At 41.3% G+C, this 18,656-nt stretch overlaps 1 protein-coding gene and 1 pseudogene across 1 annotated transcript; both read right to left on the bottom strand.

Annotated features, from left to right (window-relative positions):
* Positions 1 to 9,375: 9,375 nt before the first annotated feature.
* On the bottom strand, positions 9,376 to 12,358 carry LOC115810710 (N-alpha-acetyltransferase 30A-like). The gene is made up of 4 exons (XM_030772704.1): positions 11,487 to 12,358; positions 10,083 to 10,206; positions 9,847 to 9,902; positions 9,376 to 9,513 (listed from the first exon to the last, which is right to left on the bottom strand). The coding sequence occupies exons 1-4, from the start codon at positions 12,300 to 12,302 to the stop codon at positions 9,376 to 9,378; spliced, it is 1,134 nt and encodes a 377-aa protein (XP_030628564.1). The 5' UTR covers positions 12,303 to 12,358.
* Positions 12,359 to 15,280: 2,922 nt separating this feature from the next.
* On the bottom strand, positions 15,281 to 16,162 carry LOC115810212 (homeobox protein OTX2-like; annotated as a pseudogene).
* Positions 16,163 to 18,656: the final 2,494 nt, after the last annotated feature.

Raw genomic sequence — 18,656 nt, 5'->3', positions numbered from 1 at the left:
ATAACTGAGGCACCATCATCAGCTCAACCCGTGGAGGAGCATGGAAGGGCTCAGACTGTAAGAGAGAATGCTGAGGATATAGCAAATGCAGGGCAAGAAGGAGAGGCACCGGGGAACAATGAAAAGAGCCAGGGAGTGTTGGCCCAGAAAGAAGCTGATGCTTCTGTCCAGTGTCAAGGAAATTGCTCAGCGACAGAGAATCCTCTGTGGACTTCAGACGAGAAGGGGAGGAAGAGCTCCCTGTCTCCAGTCCCCTCTGAAACATTTGCTGGTATGGACCAGAGAAGATCATCTGGATATACACCCAAAGAGAGTCTGTATCACAGCTTTACTGCAACAGTGTTGCCTTCAGACAGTAGGAGCTTCACTATGGCCAAATCTACACCATTGCCAAAGCCAACAGGATTCAGTCTTGGCGCTCAGATGGAGAAGCAGATGGCACCGGAGCCGAAGGAGTCCGAGCAGGACGGAAGTTCTCTCCACTATGTTGGAGAGATGCTGGGGGAGCCCTCACAAGTCTGGCCTGACAGTACGTCTCCTTCACAAGAACGGGAGGATAGATGGACAACACAGATAACTCAGCTGTCCACAGAGAAATTGTCTAGTCTGCAAAAGCCAGGGAACCGGAAAGGAGCAATGACTGAGCTGACACCCTTGGTTTACTCGTCTGGCCATGAGTCTGTTAGCCACCCTCCTCCCATCCTCACCACTCTCACTGCTTGGGACAGTACCACTGAAGAGGCCGGAGGGTTTTCAGCTGGGCCATTCAGAGCACCGAACGCGCCCTTCTCTGTTACCACAGGACCTCAGGAGAGAGTGCTAAGCCCTGGATTGATTGAGTCTGCTGGTACTTGGACAGAGCCAGTACATCTACAAGGAGGTGAGTGAATGACACGGCCCAATAAAATTCAAATCTGTCGTGGGTGTTTTTGGGGAAGCAACCTATACTGTCAGTCACACTATAGAGCAGCGCTTTTAATCTCAGTCTTAAGGGTTTTTTATAGTCCTATACCACATCATGAGTGAGCTCATCAAGGTGTCAGCTCTTGGTGGGTGAACTGAATTAGGGGTGTGTGTGTGTGTGTGTGTGTGTGTGTGTGTGTGAGGTAATGGATAAGGTGTGCTATCATTTCTGCATGAGGTCTAAGATCAAGAAAAGTTGCAACAGAGCAGCAGACTTTGCAGTTAAAAGGACTGACAATGCACATCTGTGTTGTTTGCATTTAACAAACCAGTGATTTTTCTGTATGCTTACTGAGTCTGACTTCAAAAGATGAAGAGCAATAAGAAGTAATGCCTTTTGAGGACTAGTGATTTGGTGAAAATGTAGTAAACACAATAAGTGTCTCCCTTTGTGTCTTTGTCTGTCTGTGTACATTTGTAGGTTTCGTTATAAAACACAGAACATATGAGAAATGAGAGGGATTCAGTGAGCTACAAACAGACTTCACTCCCTACAGAAAGAGTCTGATTTTTCTCATTCCACTTTGAACCAGAGCAAGTGCTGGCTGCAGCCTAATTACTTTCTATTTTAGAGTTAGGGCTTGAAATAAATGAGTGTGACTGCTCAGGGACTAGAGCTCACAGCCAGGAGGCTTCAGCCATTCCTCTCAACCTCTGACAGTTGGATATGAATGCATAGTGTCACAATGTGACTTACTTATTCCTTCTTTGGGTAAGCTTACTACCATGTGTGTAGTTTAATTGTTGTCATACTCAGTTCATTATTTGTTTTATTCTAGATTTTGATGAAAATAAGAATTTTCTGTAAAATGATGTTTTGTGTAGCTCTACGTTAAGAGGATTTAAAGAGCCCTTTCCTGTCTGAGAGCTGAGAAGGCTGGTTCCTAGTTTGAAATGGATTCAGATAGAGATCAGACGTGTTTACTGACACTTCCTCTGTTGACTGATTGGAAGCTGAAGGCTTTAGGTTTTGTCCTGTTCTGAACTGTGGCACTGTTTCATGTAAATGGAGACCATATGGGACAATTATTGTGTTTGTTACAACATGTAGTTCCTTATCTTTTGACACTGACTTTTGTACTTGAAGAAAAACACAAAGTAAAGGAATGAAAGCAAAGAGAAATTGAAGTATGCATAAAAGAAATTAGTCTGTTTCAATGATTTTTCGGTCTCTGGCTTTCAGGTTCTGTGCTCTATATCAGATGTCAATTTTAATTACAGATTCCTTTAGGTTTTATTGATGGGAACTGAATTGTATCAGGGTGAAGATTCCCAGTAAGTCATCCTTTTTGTTCAACTGTTTTTGTGTAAAGCAGAGGAAGCAAGTGAACTGCCATTCTCTCAGGAGGAGATTGGAACAGAGGCGACAATGTCTTCCGAGGACTTGCCTCTGATCTTTGAGCCCTTCGATGATGTCACATCCCTGGATGTCTCTGCCACTGTAGCACCTATGACGGGGATGCTGGCGGAGGCGGAACTTGAGCAGATGGCCTCCATGGATACGGAACATGCTACCTCTGATGTTTCCCTTCTGGGAGATTCTGACTGGACCTCACCATGGCAGATGTCAGGAGCAGAGAGCTCAGATGCTGTTACTCAGGCCCAACAGCCAATCAGCACAGAACTGTCTGGAGCAGAAACAGACCATGTGGAGTGGAGAAAGGAGAAACAGAGTGAGTGTATGTGATGCATTGGGTACCATTAATGACCGAGCAGTGCTTACACACTTTTTATGAGAGCATACTTCTTTTAGCGTTACATTTTGATGATGCAGTCCTATTCTGTTACCACAAATGGCAAAAAAAAACCCCTGCTGTTTGAGTCACTTAGAGAGTGTGATTTGTTTGGAGTGATGAAGTGCGTTGTAATTGGCTCCTCCAGATCCTGACACAACAATGACGTCGGATAAAGCCCCTCCTCCTTCCTCTGCCAGCACAGCAGCCAGTGGCATGACACAGATTCCTGCCGTTGCCAAGGCAACTCCCTTACCAACACCCAAACCTAAATCAGGTCTGGAGGAACTAGAATATGAAGGTAGGTTTCTGGAAATAAAAAAAACATACGCAGTATGTCATGTAATGCATACCTGATTGAAACCTTAATAAGAATCATATAGATTGATTAAAAATTGATTGAGAATCTTCTGTTTCAGTTACATAAATTCTGGCCAACATTTTTGACCGAAGTGTATTATGATTTAAACTGTTATTTGTGAAGCAATCACGAATCAGTTTTACATATCTATTCGAGACCTGCACAATCAAATGGAACATAGATATTCAAATGCAAAATAATTCTAACCTAGTGCTCTTTAATGTGTTTGTTCTCATGGTTATGGTTCTCTGCGCTATAGAGGAACTAGATGAGGATGAGGATGAGGAAGATGCCTCAGAGGAAGAAGAGAGTGAAGAAGATGTAACGGAGGTTCCTGTTTCGGCTCCCGTTCGGCCCACGTACAGCCTGATTCCCCCTCCACCTGTCTGGGTACAGCGGAACCAGGGACTTGGTGGGACCATAAGCACACCCAAACACATGCACGCTCTCCTCAATTACAACTGAAGATCAGAAACAGACGTGCACACATGCAGACATATGAAAACACTTCAGAACTGGGGGTTAAGACAAGGGATGAAGAAACAGCCAGGAGACAGACACAGACCCACACAAATACACACACACTCTCTGTGTCTCTCTCCATAGTAAGGGTCCAAACCTAAGTGGGTATTTCACAAAGGTTGATTTCTCAATAAGCAGAACTTAAATACTTATGTTTATCACTTAAATGCACTGTCAAATTGCAAGATTGTCCAATGGGAGTATTCCTACTGGACATTCCTGACTTGACATGATGTCAACATAAATTATCAAGCTAACTGAGGAGTCAGATAGAGTCCAGTTTAATCTAATGTAGTGTAATATCTCACGAATGGAGGAATACTCAATTACCTGTTCCTCTTTTGTCGGGCTCATGTTTGTAGTATCTCTCTCTCCCTCTCTAGTGCGCAGCTGGGTTGAACTCATCCGGGAAAAGGTAAAAGACTCCTTATAATGGTTTCTCTCTCAGCATTCACCTGTAGAACAATCAAACATTTACCCCCATTCTGTGCTCTCCTCCTTAAAGGCAGGGTATGTCTCTGGTATGCTGGCACCAGTTGGCATTGGCATAGCTGGTGCTCTGCTCTTTGTTGGGGCTCTTTATAGCATAAGGCAGATCCATCGCAGGAGAAGGAACAACTTCAAACACCAGAGGCGGAAGGTGAGCAAGACAAAAATCAAAATAAAGAAAATAGACAGATTTCCTACAGGTGATTTGCCTTTAGTTCTGAGTGGTTGAATTAGATTTTCCTGCCTTAAACCAGTCACAGTCATTAAGTCCATTTCATCCTGAGGAATCTAAATGAAGGAGTCCATATGAATAGTTTAACATTAGCTCAGAGTATGTTTGCAGCCATAGATATGTGAGTGAGCAGTGTATTCTCTTGACTGAATGTGCAAAAAACAAGATTAATTTGATCTGTGGTGATGGGATCACTTTCAAGGAAGATGACAAGAAAATTCCACGTAAAATAAAGCAGTAAGCAGCAATGAAGCCTGCCAAGTAAATGGTTCCTGTTAATGAGTGGGAAAAAAAACATTGCAATATCGCCAAATCACACACACTTCTGTTATCATGTTTCTTTTTAACCTTAAATCGTATAGCTACTGCCGAGTTAATTTGTCTTGGCATTGACAAATTGTTCTCAATATCCTAAAAATGTACCTCTCTGGAATTACAGCTGACTCATTAGTCAGCCCCTTTTTGAAGTGATGACAAGTCCTTGGCACAGCTGAATCACCCTGTCTTAAAGATGCCACGTACCACGTTTCAGCTCATTTGGAACTGTTAGTGAGACAAATTGTATAACAAGATAAAACATGGTCATGATACCAGTCTCTCAGTGTTTGTCACTATTAATGGAATTGAACAGCAGCACTATAGGGCTATGATGTTATAATTGATTGACATGTTTTCTCTTGATACCCAAAAATCTATACCAAGTTATAGCATTGAGCTTGCCCTGATGATGCAGTCATTAGCATTGTAGTGTGTTAATAATGTGTCTGTCAAATAGTCAAGTTTTTCAGAGATGCTGTGCCTTACATATCTCTTCTTTTGGTGCAGCAGGCCATGGGAAGATTGTCTTTATAAAATCAGCTGTAGAAAATTAAATGAAGCATGAGTGGTGGTGTTAGGGATATTTGCGTTGCCTGAGCTAAATTCTGTGAGCATTTTAAGTTAAATAGAAATATGATGAGCAGGACTACATCAAATGCATTGCACTGTTGGTGTATATCCTGCTATAAAATTGGACTTTTAGTTCATTCACTTTGGTAGCATCTTAGAGGCGCTTTAGTGAAATTTACTGTCAACTTGTGAAATATTCTAGCCATTATTTTATGTTGGACATGATGCCATACAAGCTCACGAGAATATGTTATCTTTGGTCTGATCTGATCTTTCCCCAGCAACCTAGTGAAGTTCGAAATGGGCCAGACCAAGCTATGCTTCTAGCTGACAGCTCAGAAGATGAATTTTGAGCCCATCTAAACACCAAATGAGATCTTTACATTCAAGATAAATTATGAGATCATGACGTGCGTTGCCAAGAACAGACAGATGTATATTTTCACGCAGATGACCATTACTTTATGGATATCTTAAATTATGTTCTTTAAAGAATGCAGGCCAGCAATATCAGTCAGAAGAGTTAAGTATTGGCATACTATAAGCAAGCATTTTATGAACATGAAAAAAAAAATATTCTGCACAGTGTTTCTGAAATGTTCTTTCAGTCGCTTAGTCTCTTGCATACATGTGTTTCTTTTCCTGTCAAATGCATCTCTAACTAAGTAATGGAATAATACCTATAGAAGTCTGTCTCATGTAGTGGCCCTGTAAATATCCAAACACATACATTATGTATACTAACATACACACATAAAATAATTAGGGCTATGAGAATATTTTAAATAATATATAACATGACAATAGCTATATTCAGCTTTTTCTATAGAATATTGTGCTTACAAATCATACCAATATATTCTTAAATACTGATCATAGCCGAACCATTTAAAGAAAGCACTTTCCCCCCAGTGGTTCAGTTAATGGAAACTGAACCACTTCTAACGGTAAAGCAGACTGAAACTTGAGGGACTCAAAGTATGGTTAACTGTTTGGAAATGCAGTCCACTAAACATTGCACATTTCATTCTACTTAGACAGTGTAATATTCTAATATGAGCTCATCATTCCCTTCTGTTCTGCCAGGATAGCGTAACATACTAAATACTCTCCCTCATTCTGTAGCATTATGATTAATATGCAACATTACTAGATACTTAATGTGTGTCTTGTGGTCATTTTGAAGTGTATATTTGCTGTTAATTCAGGTGAATGCCATGTTTTATAGCATTTTGTGTCACCTGTGTATAAATCATACCATATATGTGCAACATGTAGATCTTAATGAAGTACCCAATAATAAATGCACCTTTAAGAAAGATATATCCATCTGAAAAAAAACTGTTTATCAGTTCTTAATGTGTCTCTATCAGTTAATTATTGTTTCTGTGAAACCATGTAAAGTAAGTTCAAATCAAAAATCAAATACAGAGGCAAAGAACCACAGCAAGTACAAAAAAAATCAAATAATTTATTTGGACTTTTTTTTTTTTCCCCCACATCAAATTAAAGATCATATTGGGACATTTTCACACTGAAATCAAAGTCAAAACAGGGAGGGAGACTGGACATGCAAAACTCAACCCTCAGCACAACCAGTGCTCATACAGACCAGCACCTCTGCAGGTCTCAAAGATTATTCATACTGTATTACCATCACAGACCGTTTCAAACTTTACAGTGCATTACCCATGGAAAGGCAAACAGGCCTCTTCCTCTCACATCCCTTGCCTGTGATTGGTCTGAGGCAAAGGGGCTTGTGAGTATGATGTGTTGGACCCCCCTTCTCCATAGATGATGCTATGAGATCGGTGTCATTGTACAGAGGGAGAGAGAGCTGGGTTACCTGTCTGTTCCACTCTCGCTGATGACACCGTATTCGGACAGGTGTCATCAAACCTGAAGACTGAATGAGTCACTCTTATACCCGTCCTCTCACTCTGTGTGTTCCTGTTAAAAGCTAGGCGCTCAAACTTTGTTCTCTGTTCACATTTTTATCCTGCATGGAATAGTTTGTTCCAGGTTCCATTTATAGGACCACTTTGGCCCACTGTCATGTGGTTTGCCTCAGGGCAAAGTTTTGTTCTTGGTACGCAGGGTCAGTATTACAAGTGCGGAAACAAATATTCCTACAGCACAACTCCCCTCTTACCTTAATCGTAACTAAAATACAAAATGAGCAGAAGTCCAGATATACACACACACAGACAAAGGAGAACTGATAAGAGATCAATAGGAGGTCTATTCTCTCTCTTTTGTTTTTGCTTCCTACACACATTGATGCTGAAGGCATGGCACTGGGACAGTCCCTTGAAGTCCCAGCCGTCTCCATGTGGCAGCAGCCCAAGTAAGGCTGGGAGAACAGACTGATACTGTGCCACCTACTGGCCAAAAGAGGTGTTGCATGAAAATAAGAAAGCTGTCAACTTCAATTTAGCAAAAGAGAGAATGTAACTTCACTCAAATGCTTCTACGCACACCCACACACAGCAGCAATTCTGAAACAAAGTGCATTTCAGTGTTATTTTTGTACTCAAGAACAAAAAAAATGAAACAGGCATACTTGATGCATAATTAACTGTAATGAAATGCATGACAACTCCTGACTTGCACTCTGAGATTAAACCAGCCTCTTGTTCTAAGGGTCACTGGGGGGCACAGGACGGTTTTGAATAGTGGTTCTCAAACTTTGTCAAATTCACTCTCATTCTGAACAGAACTGCAACAATTTAGAGATTAAATAGAATGGTTTTCTTTGAAGGCCTCGAAAAACAAAGACTTATAACTGAATACTTCAAATATGTGCATGAAATATTGAGTACCTGAAGAATCCATGATGTGAATGATTTGACCTGCAACTTTCAGGTAATCAACTGGATCACTGCAATTTCCCTATCAGTTTAGATGGTGCACATATCAGCTTAACACAGCAAAATAAGTCTGAGGAAAGCAGCTTTGGAGACTATCACGCCATACTCTTACTCTGAATTTGCCTCCAGCTCACAATAGAGAATACTGATGTTATTACTGCCACACTGGGAAAGTGAAACAGGAGCAGTATACAAAGATACTGAGCTCTGTGTGTGTATGTATGTAAATTTGTGTGTGTGTGTGTGTTAGCCACCAGTAAACAGAAGTGCAAGTTAGCCTGGCACACACACATGCAGGCTGGTAACCATGACAACCACATTTCAAGTTTGCTGTGATGGTGATTTGATCCATACAGTTTAAAAAGAAAAAGACAATGGCATTACCATTAGCAGTAAGCCATTAAGCCAATGGCATTACCATTAGCAGTAAGCCATTAACCCTGATTGGCTGCGCACGCTTAGGGTTGGTTCATTGAATGATTTGAGAGGAAGCTGGTTCCACTCACATTGAACAGAATACACACAAAATCCCTCTGGTTCCAAACCAGAAGTACCTCATCTCTGCCTGTGAGGTTGAGGGGTGCAGCAGAAGCTCTTGAAGATGATAGTGCTTCTCTGTGCTGGAGTTGGACAGTTTCCACTGGATGATAGTGCATTGAGAGATTCAGGTTTGTTCTGGTGAGGTTCAACAGTGACAGCTAACAGCTGTCTCCTTGCGCACCCCAAACTTACACAGACATTCCCCAAGTATGTCTATGGACATGTTTTCACAGTCAAGTGACTACTGACTCTGGGAAAACTTCAAAAAAAAAAAAAAAAAAAAAAAAAAGGAAAACAGTGAACAACCAGACATTCAACCAAACACTCACACACACACTCCACTCAACAAAAACACAAAAATAAATTCCACATCTGGACACAAACACGCTTATTCCCCCAAGACATCATCTTAATTCAAATGCTGTTTGGAGGAATTCTAGTTGGACCTCCTGGTGGTCCTTTCTCTAGAGGTATGAGGGTCTAGTCCTGCTTGTGTTAATGGTTTCAATTCAATAACACCCAAAACAGGGTGCAAACAAACAGTCCTATGTGGGTATTAGGTCTTCGGCCTAATATGCTGGGGGAGACAGTCATCTCTCACTCTTTCACTAGTCATCTGGGTCCTTCAGATAGACAAAAATAGATTTTCAGCTTATTTCACCAATAAGGTTAGGGGAGACCATAGGAAAACATTTCCCAAGCTGGAGAGAGAGGGTTGTGTGTCTGTGTGTGTTCATATGTGTGAGGGGGGAGGGGGGGGGGCTCCAGTGAACCAGCCTAGCGGAGCCACAGTTTCAGTCGCAGGGCGTCCACTCCGTTTAGATAGTATCTGAAGAGTCGTTTGTCCCTCACAAAGCCCAGGTTCTCATAGAGTTTCAGAGCCGATTTGTTAGTGATCTCCGTCTCTAGTACCACCTTAAACATACATAAAAAGAGAGAAAGAAGTGAATGAATTAGTAAGACGAACACTCCTTTGCCTTATCAAAGATTTACTGTGTCTGACATTTCTCTCAATTTTGTGCAAGTCCAGTATTCATTTGTATTACTCTTTGCTTTTTTCAGAACTAATAATTAAATGAAATTTCTAATTCTTTAGCAAAACTATCAATTTCAGGTCTGTAAAGCCAGTCTAGGAATAAGGACAATCCTCTCCCTAATTACACCTGAAATTATGACCAACATGTAAGTTTTTTTAGTGAACTGAATGAGGCACTAATGTGAAAGTGTGTTGGATTCAAACTGACTCACCTCATCACAATCTCCTTCTACCATGGCATAAATGGCTTTCTTCACCAGGTTAGTACCTATAACAACCAAAGCAAAAGAAAAAAAAAAAAAAAAAAGACAGAAACAACATGAGTCTGAAGGGAAGTGTGTCCAAACAGTCTTGAAGCTTTCCCTAAACCCAGCATTCGCTTACACCCAGCCCCATAGGCATGCACCCTCCCAGAACCTTCCCAGGAGTTTGAGAGAGGGCAGCTCACCAATGCTTTTCCTCCGGTGTTTTGAGTCTACTGCAAGCATGGCAATGTACCCGCGTCTGAACATCTTCTTATGCATATCCAGCTTACATACAATGGCTCCCACACATTCCTGCTCAACCATTGCCTGGGATATAGCACAAACATGAAGACAGTAGATTTATTTATAACAAAAATATCCATGTTTTCAGTGAATCAACAAACAGTTATGCAAAACTGCAGACGGAGCACGTATTTACAGTTGTATGGATGTCTGAAGTGACACTGATGTGTGAATCCTATATTTCTCATGAACACACACACACACACTCTCTGGTAGAAATATGTGCCTATGAATGCTATGCAGCACTGCAGTCCTCTGTCTGCAGTCACAGCTGAGAGGTAGCAGTCTGGTGGTCTGGCTACACCAAATGCACTGTTGCGGTGTTACAAGCCATATGTACAGCCAGTAGGTGATTTGTTATTTTTTAACAGGGAGGACGGCCAAATGGTCACTGACTCTACTCTATAGAGTATATAGGAGGATGGCAGGTTAACAAGGGGGATGCATTTTGGTCATTTTGCTGACAAGGGGGATGGCACCCCCCCATCCCCCTACAAATCACCTATGGCGCACGCCCACATGAAATGAGAGGGGAAAGGGAGAGCTCACTGGCTCCAGATTCAAGGGCGAGGATAGGAGATCCATGCACCTGCATAATACACTATAATCAATAACCAATTAAGAATTAGTTGAGAAATCAGAGACGGTTGATTACGTCTGTGGTTAAGCAGAATTCCAATACAGTACAAAAGTGCTGACAGCTGGAATTCCAAACAGCTATGGTAAAGAACGACTTTTGAAAGATCGCATTTTGAAAAGAGTATTATTTGACAGAATACCTCACTAACTAACAGGCTTCATGCAAGGTCTCCAATCCAAGAACTTTTTGACACTAACCTGAGGGGAAACATTAGCCCTCACTGAGTGATGCACACCAGAAATTCACATCATACACTGAATTCCAGGGCATGTTGGCTGTGCTATATTAAGGAGAGTGTGTGTGTGTGTGGCTCAGGTCACTCATTATTGACAGAGGAGTACTAGTGCTTTCCAATTCCAAATATCTCTTCCTGCTCGCCATTCCATTCTGTAAAGTAATTATTTTGTCTTCAAGTACAAAGTAAATACACAACGCAAGTAGGCTTTATGAAACCACAAATGAGCTGTGTTCATAAATGTTACATCGCATTGGGACCAGTGTAGACATAACTTCATCAAGTCCTCCATACACAGCGCTCTGACGTGCTATAGCAGTGCCCTACGGTGCAGCCTTGTCACTAAATGTACTGGAAATGCCACAGGTGACCAAAAACACAAGGGACAATGAAGCAGCAGCTGTTCTTTCACCAGCTGCTTTTACGTACCAGAAAGCAGAGCTGCGGCCAGTTGTGGATGAAGTACCTGTAAGTGTATATCGAATAGGGCTCAGACAAATCCTTCGTTATCAGTCTCATAATACCCGGCATTTGAAGTTCGGATTCGTAGCGCACATAACGGATCTCCTCGCTACTCCCAGATTCACGGTTTAGTTCTAACCTGGCTAGTTCAGCGACCGGCGCCTGGGCAGCCTCTTTGGAAACGGGTTCCAATAACTGGGATCCAGCCGTTGAATTGCCCTCTTCGTTCAGAGGCGGCTCGTACGTTGTGAAAACGTTTGCTTGGTCATACACGTCTTTGATGTCCTCAGCATCTCCTGTAACTGTATGGATATGACTCGTTTCGGTTCCCGACGAAGAGAACATATCGTTAACGCAATTGTTGTTCGTGTGAGGGTGGTGACAAGTGAAACACAGTCCGTCCTCGTGATGGTCATTACTGTTTGAATCTCCAGTTCGGTTGGCACGGTTGTCCATAGACGATGTCAGCTCGTCAGAAGTGTTCTCTGTGTGACTGTGGCTGAAATCATCCTCAGTTGAACAGGTTAAGCCGTTAACTTGCTGCTCTGTTGTTTGACTGAGGTTATGAGCATGAGAGAACAGGTACTTCGGAGATTTTGTTCTGTCTCTTTCACATTCATTATTCTTTTGTTCTTGTTCTTTGTCAGAAGTAACCGAGTCATTCAGTATACTAACCAAATCGCTCCCTTCCCCGAGTGCATCGCACCCATTCCCGGGGAAGGGAGTAATTTTGGTCGGGGATGTTGGCAATGTGCTACTGGGGCCTGTCGGCACTGCAGCCATTCCACTTCATTCAGAGGGCAAAATTAAAGTCCTGAAAAAAATAAAAATCAGAAGTATCCACAGTAATATGCGTCTTTAAACCAGGCACTCGATTTTCAGATTGTATTTGAACACTCCATCTCTTTATCCGTTAAATTCGACTTTGGTCAAAACCCAGGACGACTCCTACCCAACAGCTTCGGCCTTCCCTACTCCTGCCTGCCGGAAAACGTTCTCGAAACTGCCCTCTGCCGTAAAGTTAGTGAAGTTTACGACAGTTGGTGAGTTCAAGTAAGTTATTAAAGGCACGGCTATAGCACGTCAGAGCGTTGTGTATGGAGGACTTAATGAAGTTATGTTTACCCTGGTCTCAATGTGATGTAACATTTCAGAACACAGCTCATTTGTAGTTTCATAAAGCCTACTTACGTTGTGTATTTACTTTGTTCTTTAAGTGTGAGAAAGTTATTACTTTACAGAATGGAATGGCGAGCAGGAAGAGACATTGGGAGACTAAGCACAAGTCTTCAAGAAATACGTCATGTATTTATTTGGGGTGTTTTAATACCCTAGATTTTTCAAACTTTGTACACTGTGAGCAAGTGTGTGTGTTTGAGAGAAAGAGAGAGAGAGAGATGGCTGGCTGGGATTTTTTTTTCGTCTTGTCCATGTTCTACGTTTTCCATAGATCAAAAATAATTATTGTTTGACTGCGGTCCCGTTTAATTTTTTGTATACGGTGCCCTCTTGCGGTGAAAATATTTTCTAAACAATAAAAGAACAGACTGAACACAAGAATTTGTCGGATGTTTAATATGTGTGTATATGAGTCCAAAACTGACCCCAGTAAAAGTGTGATGCCTAAACAAGGCAGACTTGCTTCTTCACACTCTAGTTATGTGGAAGGTCATGTGGCAAAAATGGGAACAACATGTTTGAGCAACGGCGAGTGTGTGGTTCAGATGAAACTATAACACAGAAACTCTAAAAATGTTGATTTTAGGTATAATGTACTCCTTCAAACTCTCGGGAAAGTATGCCCCCATTGGTTACACCTATGTTTGGAGAAAGGTGGTTTTCCTGACACCTGATCCTTCTTTCACTGTCTGAGTGCAGTTTTGGGTGACATCTGTGATCCAGCACTCTTGACCTTTTCATGTCTGGCTTGCATGTCCCGTAATGCTTTGCTCGAAGTTGCTTCAGCAGGATATGTCCTCTCTTAAACAGCCCAGAATAAAGCGTTAAGTTCCTTATAACAAACCCAATAAGTTTTTTAAACTCCATTTAGGATTGCTTTGTGATGTTTCGTGTACACTGACTACAATGTGTCACAAAACTGTGGTGTTTATCCAAACAGCTGTAACAATAACGGAAGTAAAATCGATTATGTTAACTAGGTCAGTTGTAATTCATATGATGATTTCTGAATGCTTAATCATGATTGATGATATTCACAGTTATTTACGTGCTACCATAAGGCTACAATGTCCTTTAACGACCTCTTATGCACATGGTTCAGTGTGGCAGCTTTACTGTAGTTTGTCTCCACTGTGACATCTGTAATCCACATGTGTCCTAAGCATAAAGCAGGTGGCAGAGTGTAGCCCACAGTGGGGGAGCAGAGGGGTACATGCATGCTACACACACACACACATGCACATGCGCGGATGCACGCGCGCACGCACAGACACACACACACACAATATATGTATATACACACACACTCTGTAGCCAGAAAGTGGACCAGAGAGGGGGAGTACAGTGTGTCACAAGTATTTCTTTGTAAATACATATTTTTATCTGCTTTTGAGAATGTGGGGGAAACTTTTGTAAAAAACTAACAGCACTGTTTTTACATGATAGTAGGCCCCTTGCAGTCTGACTGCAGAGCTAACAGGTCAATGGATAATGGAGATAACATAACACTACATATACTACACCTGCACTCCATGCTTTCTCATTTTGACAGCCCTTGTTAGAAATGCAGAGCGCCTCTGTTTTATTGGTTTTCATTTGTCTTGCTAACCTGTGAGAAGGTATGCAAAACAGGGCACTCAGAGTCACACAATCTCTTAAACTATGGTTGCTGTGATTAACATGTGAACCTGGAACCATAAGCAAAAGGGACAGGCTTGGCTTTGGGGCTGTCAGGGAAAGTTCATTCTTCTGACATACAGATTCCTTACAGCCCTTAACTCGGTGTCTTAGGTAATTTTTTTAATGAAAAACATGGGTTTTGTACACTCATGATCAAAACATGCTCACGGGTTGATCAATTTACTGTGCCGTTGATGATGGAAAGTGAATTTTCATATGATGAATTCCTTTAATGCTGTAGTCTTCTGTATAGAGTGGAGCCTCTAATTCTGACAGTTGTGTTTTTATTCATTCTCACTGGAGATAGGAAGAAGCAGCACATTTTACGATTGCTTCCTAAGACACAAAAAGCAGTAGCAGAGTCAGTGAAAGTGAAAATAATAATATTGAAAAATAATGGCAAATATTGAGCCTCTTACATTATCTCTCTGAAGAATCCCAACGAATTTGTTTGTCATGAACAATGAATAGTGCGTTGTGTTTCTCTCCTCTTTATTCAGTGTTTGCCCTGTGGCGGTTTCACAACACCTGTAATTTCCACGACGACGTTTGAACTTTGTAATCCAAGCACTCTGTACTAACGTTAAATTTCCAAGATGCGCCCTGATCCTTGTAATCCAAGCCATCTGTGTGCGCACTAAAACCTGTCGCCCCTGTCACCTGTGCGCACTAATGCCCCTCCCCACCCCTTGCGTTGGGAGGGAAGGTGGGAAGGTCAGGTGGTCGCTGCCAGTGTGTGACCTGATAGAATTTAAGCCTGAGCCAGGTACGGGAGACTCATGATGTACTGACGCAATGTAAAAATGACAGTCCACCCCACTGACGTAGGAGGTGGTGTAAGGATATGCATGACTGTATCCGGACGCTTGAGGACGGGCAATCGTGAAAGGTCGTTTCCCACATCAAGATGAAGTAGACAACGGTTCTGAGGGTGGAGAGATGTTTGCTGGACTCCAGATGGAGTCGAGAACTGCGCTGTTGGTAACAGTCCGCGTAGAGCTGCTTGTTTGGGTGGTGAGCCGATCACCTGTGCTCATCTCGGAACTCGGCTCTCCAATAGGGGTGCTCTTTTTTCTTAAGTGACCGACTCTTGCTCTGTGAACTGACTCGTGTTTGCTGCTACTGCTGCTGCTGGCGACTCTTCGCTCTGCGGTTTTTGAACCACACCTGCAAGACGATATTGTATCAGACTCTTCCGAGAGGTTTGACTGCATGTAAAGAATTAAAACAAACATATGCTGTTAATAAATTAGAAATGCTACTCCGCTTTAAATGTCTTTAGCTGTATGTTACTCAAGCACAAGAAATTCGAAGCGAAATGAACAAGGCATCGAACGAATCCACTACCAAGGTAAACTTCTTATAAAGTTCTGTCGCATGGCATGATAGAAATGATAGCGCCTCTGCATTTTATCGATGAATTCAGTTTCAGTGGAGGAGCTCAGGACTGCTTGAGACTAAGTTAATGCTGTCCTCCCAAATTGTCCGAGTCTTCAGAGGACCTATGATGAATTTTAGGAATTCGTCTGTGTGCAATCGTTTCCTGAATCATTAATGGACGCATTAGATTCCCATAACCCATGTGACTATGGAATAAAGATCATACTTTTTCTGTCTTACCTGCACACGGGACTCCGTTAGACATATTCTGAGAGCTATATCTTCGCGCATAAAGACATCCGGATAGCGCGTCCTAGCGAACAAGGCCTCCATACACGGAGCTGTGTGCGGCTGAAGGCAGTCCGCTCTCCACTCTGTTTACTGAGTGTTGCTGTGAGGGGCATAAATACCAATGCTATAGGTATAAATCTGCAACTGAATATTGAGGGGAGGCTTAAAATCTGAAAATGAATCTCTGGATTAATATAAACAGCTCTACCAGAAAGTGAAGAAGGACCAAAAAACTTCATTTCATGTAACTGTCTCTCAGAAACGACTTCCTTCCCACACAGGTTTTCAAAAACTGATAGGTTATTTCCCTGTGACATATTGAACACTATGGCAATCAACTGTTCTTGCTAACACCCCCCCTCCCCAACAACAGCACACAGAATAAGCAGTAATGACAACACGCCTTGTTTCAGGACATTATACTGTCATTAGACGCACATGGGGTCCATTCATACGCACAGTTTCCATTGTAGATGGCCTGTATTTTCTTGCAAAAGGTAATTGTTTTTAAAGCAGGTAGTCTCCGTGTGGGACAGAGAGACAAAGAACACTGTTCACTAGATAAATAACAGCGTTAGCAATAGAGATAATGCTGTAATCTCTTATTTAGAGACAATGGAACCAGTATCGCCTAACCAACATGACTAGTAAAACTCAGTGGATATTTCATGTTTAAAATAACTCCTGTGGAATGATTCCTCTTAAATTTGAGCTCTAGATGTGAACTCGTGAGAAAACCCTTTGCATTGCCAGTTACTGACACTTTTAGCTATTTTCATAGCCTTAATCGCGGCTGTAATTAGATTTCATAGTGGGATGACAAAAAGCGATGATTCGGAAAGATCTGCCCATTCAAACCGAATCAAAATGAACGATAGGCCTACCCATTTCTGAAATTGGTTTTTCTAAATCACCAATTCCTCGCTATCAGTTTGTCCCCCGAGTCTAGTTTTCATTTTTAAAGATGCTGTATTGGACCAGAATTTTGTGGGAAATTATATTCTTGACCATGCAGAATCAACAGGGCAAGATGAAAAGCATTTCAGGATGACCCAGAAATTACAGAATCAGAGCTATTTTGATTATTCCATAGGAATCATATTGTTCAAAATATAACAACTTAATTTTCTGTTTATTAGTTATTCTGTATTATTCACTTCAAATTCTTGGACACTGTAAAGTGCAGCATTAGTTATACCACATGACACTTTTAAAAGAGAAAAATAACTACAGATATTTATTCTAAATCTGTTACTTGGATTTGAAAAAGAAAGGTCCATGACCTAAAATAAGCCATTGCTTCTGAACGGAAGCGTACTGCTCCTGTTTACTTTGTTGAATTTGAAATGTTGAGTTTATAGACTCCTCTTTCGGACATGCAGCAGAACTGTCTGAAAGTTTAACGTCATTTCGGCATTGGCTCTTTTGTCCTCAATCTGTTACAAAACACAAATCCTGTCTATCGGTTGCTCCGTATCCGCTCAGAGATAATTACCTTGCAGAATAATTAATTGTTAGACCACCCCCCTTCAAGATATTAAGGAGATAATCCGGAAGGCTCCGATTACATGACGCTATCCTCAGCTCGCTCCGCATTTGGGCCGATTTATTTTCTGCATCATGAAAGTAAGACAAAGGTTCACATTAAACAAAACAAAACAAAACAAACGAACAAAAAACTCAATTTCACTTTCACTGACAGTATGGCGGTAATTAAATATAACCCATATATAATCATACATGTTTTGGTAACAATGTATCGTATTACATTATATTTACATGCTTATGATCATAATCATGATGAGTAGGCCTACGAGCAGGCAAGTGTTAGTGCTGTGTCTTATATTGTCGCACTGTTGGTTTACCATAAAAAATGTCAGTTCTACTTATTCACAAATTGATAACGTTTACCATTTTGTGTCTCTTTGTAATTATCATTATGCGACTGAGTTTGGTCCGAGCGACGATCATTATCAATAATAAAAAAAAACCTACCTCTGAATTCCTCTGATGTTATCATTACAAGTGCGTTACTAGAGCTGCCGATATGTCAGTTCAATCTTCACCATTCACGATCATGGTGAAACGTCAAATCTCACTTTTGAGAGGGAGACACTTATGTGCATTCACAAAAGGTTTTCAAGCGTGTCCCAAGACGTGAAATCCCACTGCGCCACCCTAATTAATGACAGCGTAGAGATACTAACTGATAGCCGAACCGCTATTAATTAGGCTAACTATCTTTGCTTGTCTGCCAAGGCAAGGAACATGCATTTGGAGTAGACTAAGGCCACATTTAGTCAATGTCTCCCTCAGTTTGTTATCAGATGAGGTAGTCAGATATTCTGTGTTTAAGTCCAAATAGCATACTATTTTGTGTTATTTTTCCAACGTGAAATACAGTTTATAAACTTTTTTGGCGTTATAATATATAATCTGTTTCTCGATCAGGATATACTGAGGAGACTTCTGACAACTGTAACTTTTTTTGTTTGTTTTTTACATTTTCCTCCAAAACTCACAGACTGCTTCAAATACACCAGTTGCCTTTTAATTAAAAAAAAAATACAAACACACACACATAAATGTGGCCTAATCAATAATGCA

The sequence above is a fragment of the Chanos chanos genome, chromosome 4 (assembly GCF_902362185.1).
Source record: "Chanos chanos chromosome 4, fChaCha1.1, whole genome shotgun sequence".
NCBI classification, from domain to species: Eukaryota; Metazoa; Chordata; class Actinopteri; order Gonorynchiformes; family Chanidae; genus Chanos; species Chanos chanos.
This window is presented reverse-complemented; position numbering and strand designations above follow the sequence as displayed.

Bases quoted from the DNA above. Each gene is read 5' to 3' on its own strand.
- LOC115810710 (XM_030772704.1), bottom strand. From the start codon at position 12,302: ATGGCTGCAGTGCCGACAGGCCCCAGTAGCACATTGCCAACATCCCCG. The intron at 9,903-10,082 runs GTGAGCTGCCCT...TGGTTGTTATAG, and splicing joins ACACCGGAGGAAAAGCATTG to GTACTAACCTGGTGAAGAAA. The intron at 9,514-9,846 runs GTGAGTCAGTTT...TGTATGTTTAAG, and splicing joins TAGAAGGAGATTGTGATGAG to GTGGTACTAGAGACGGAGAT.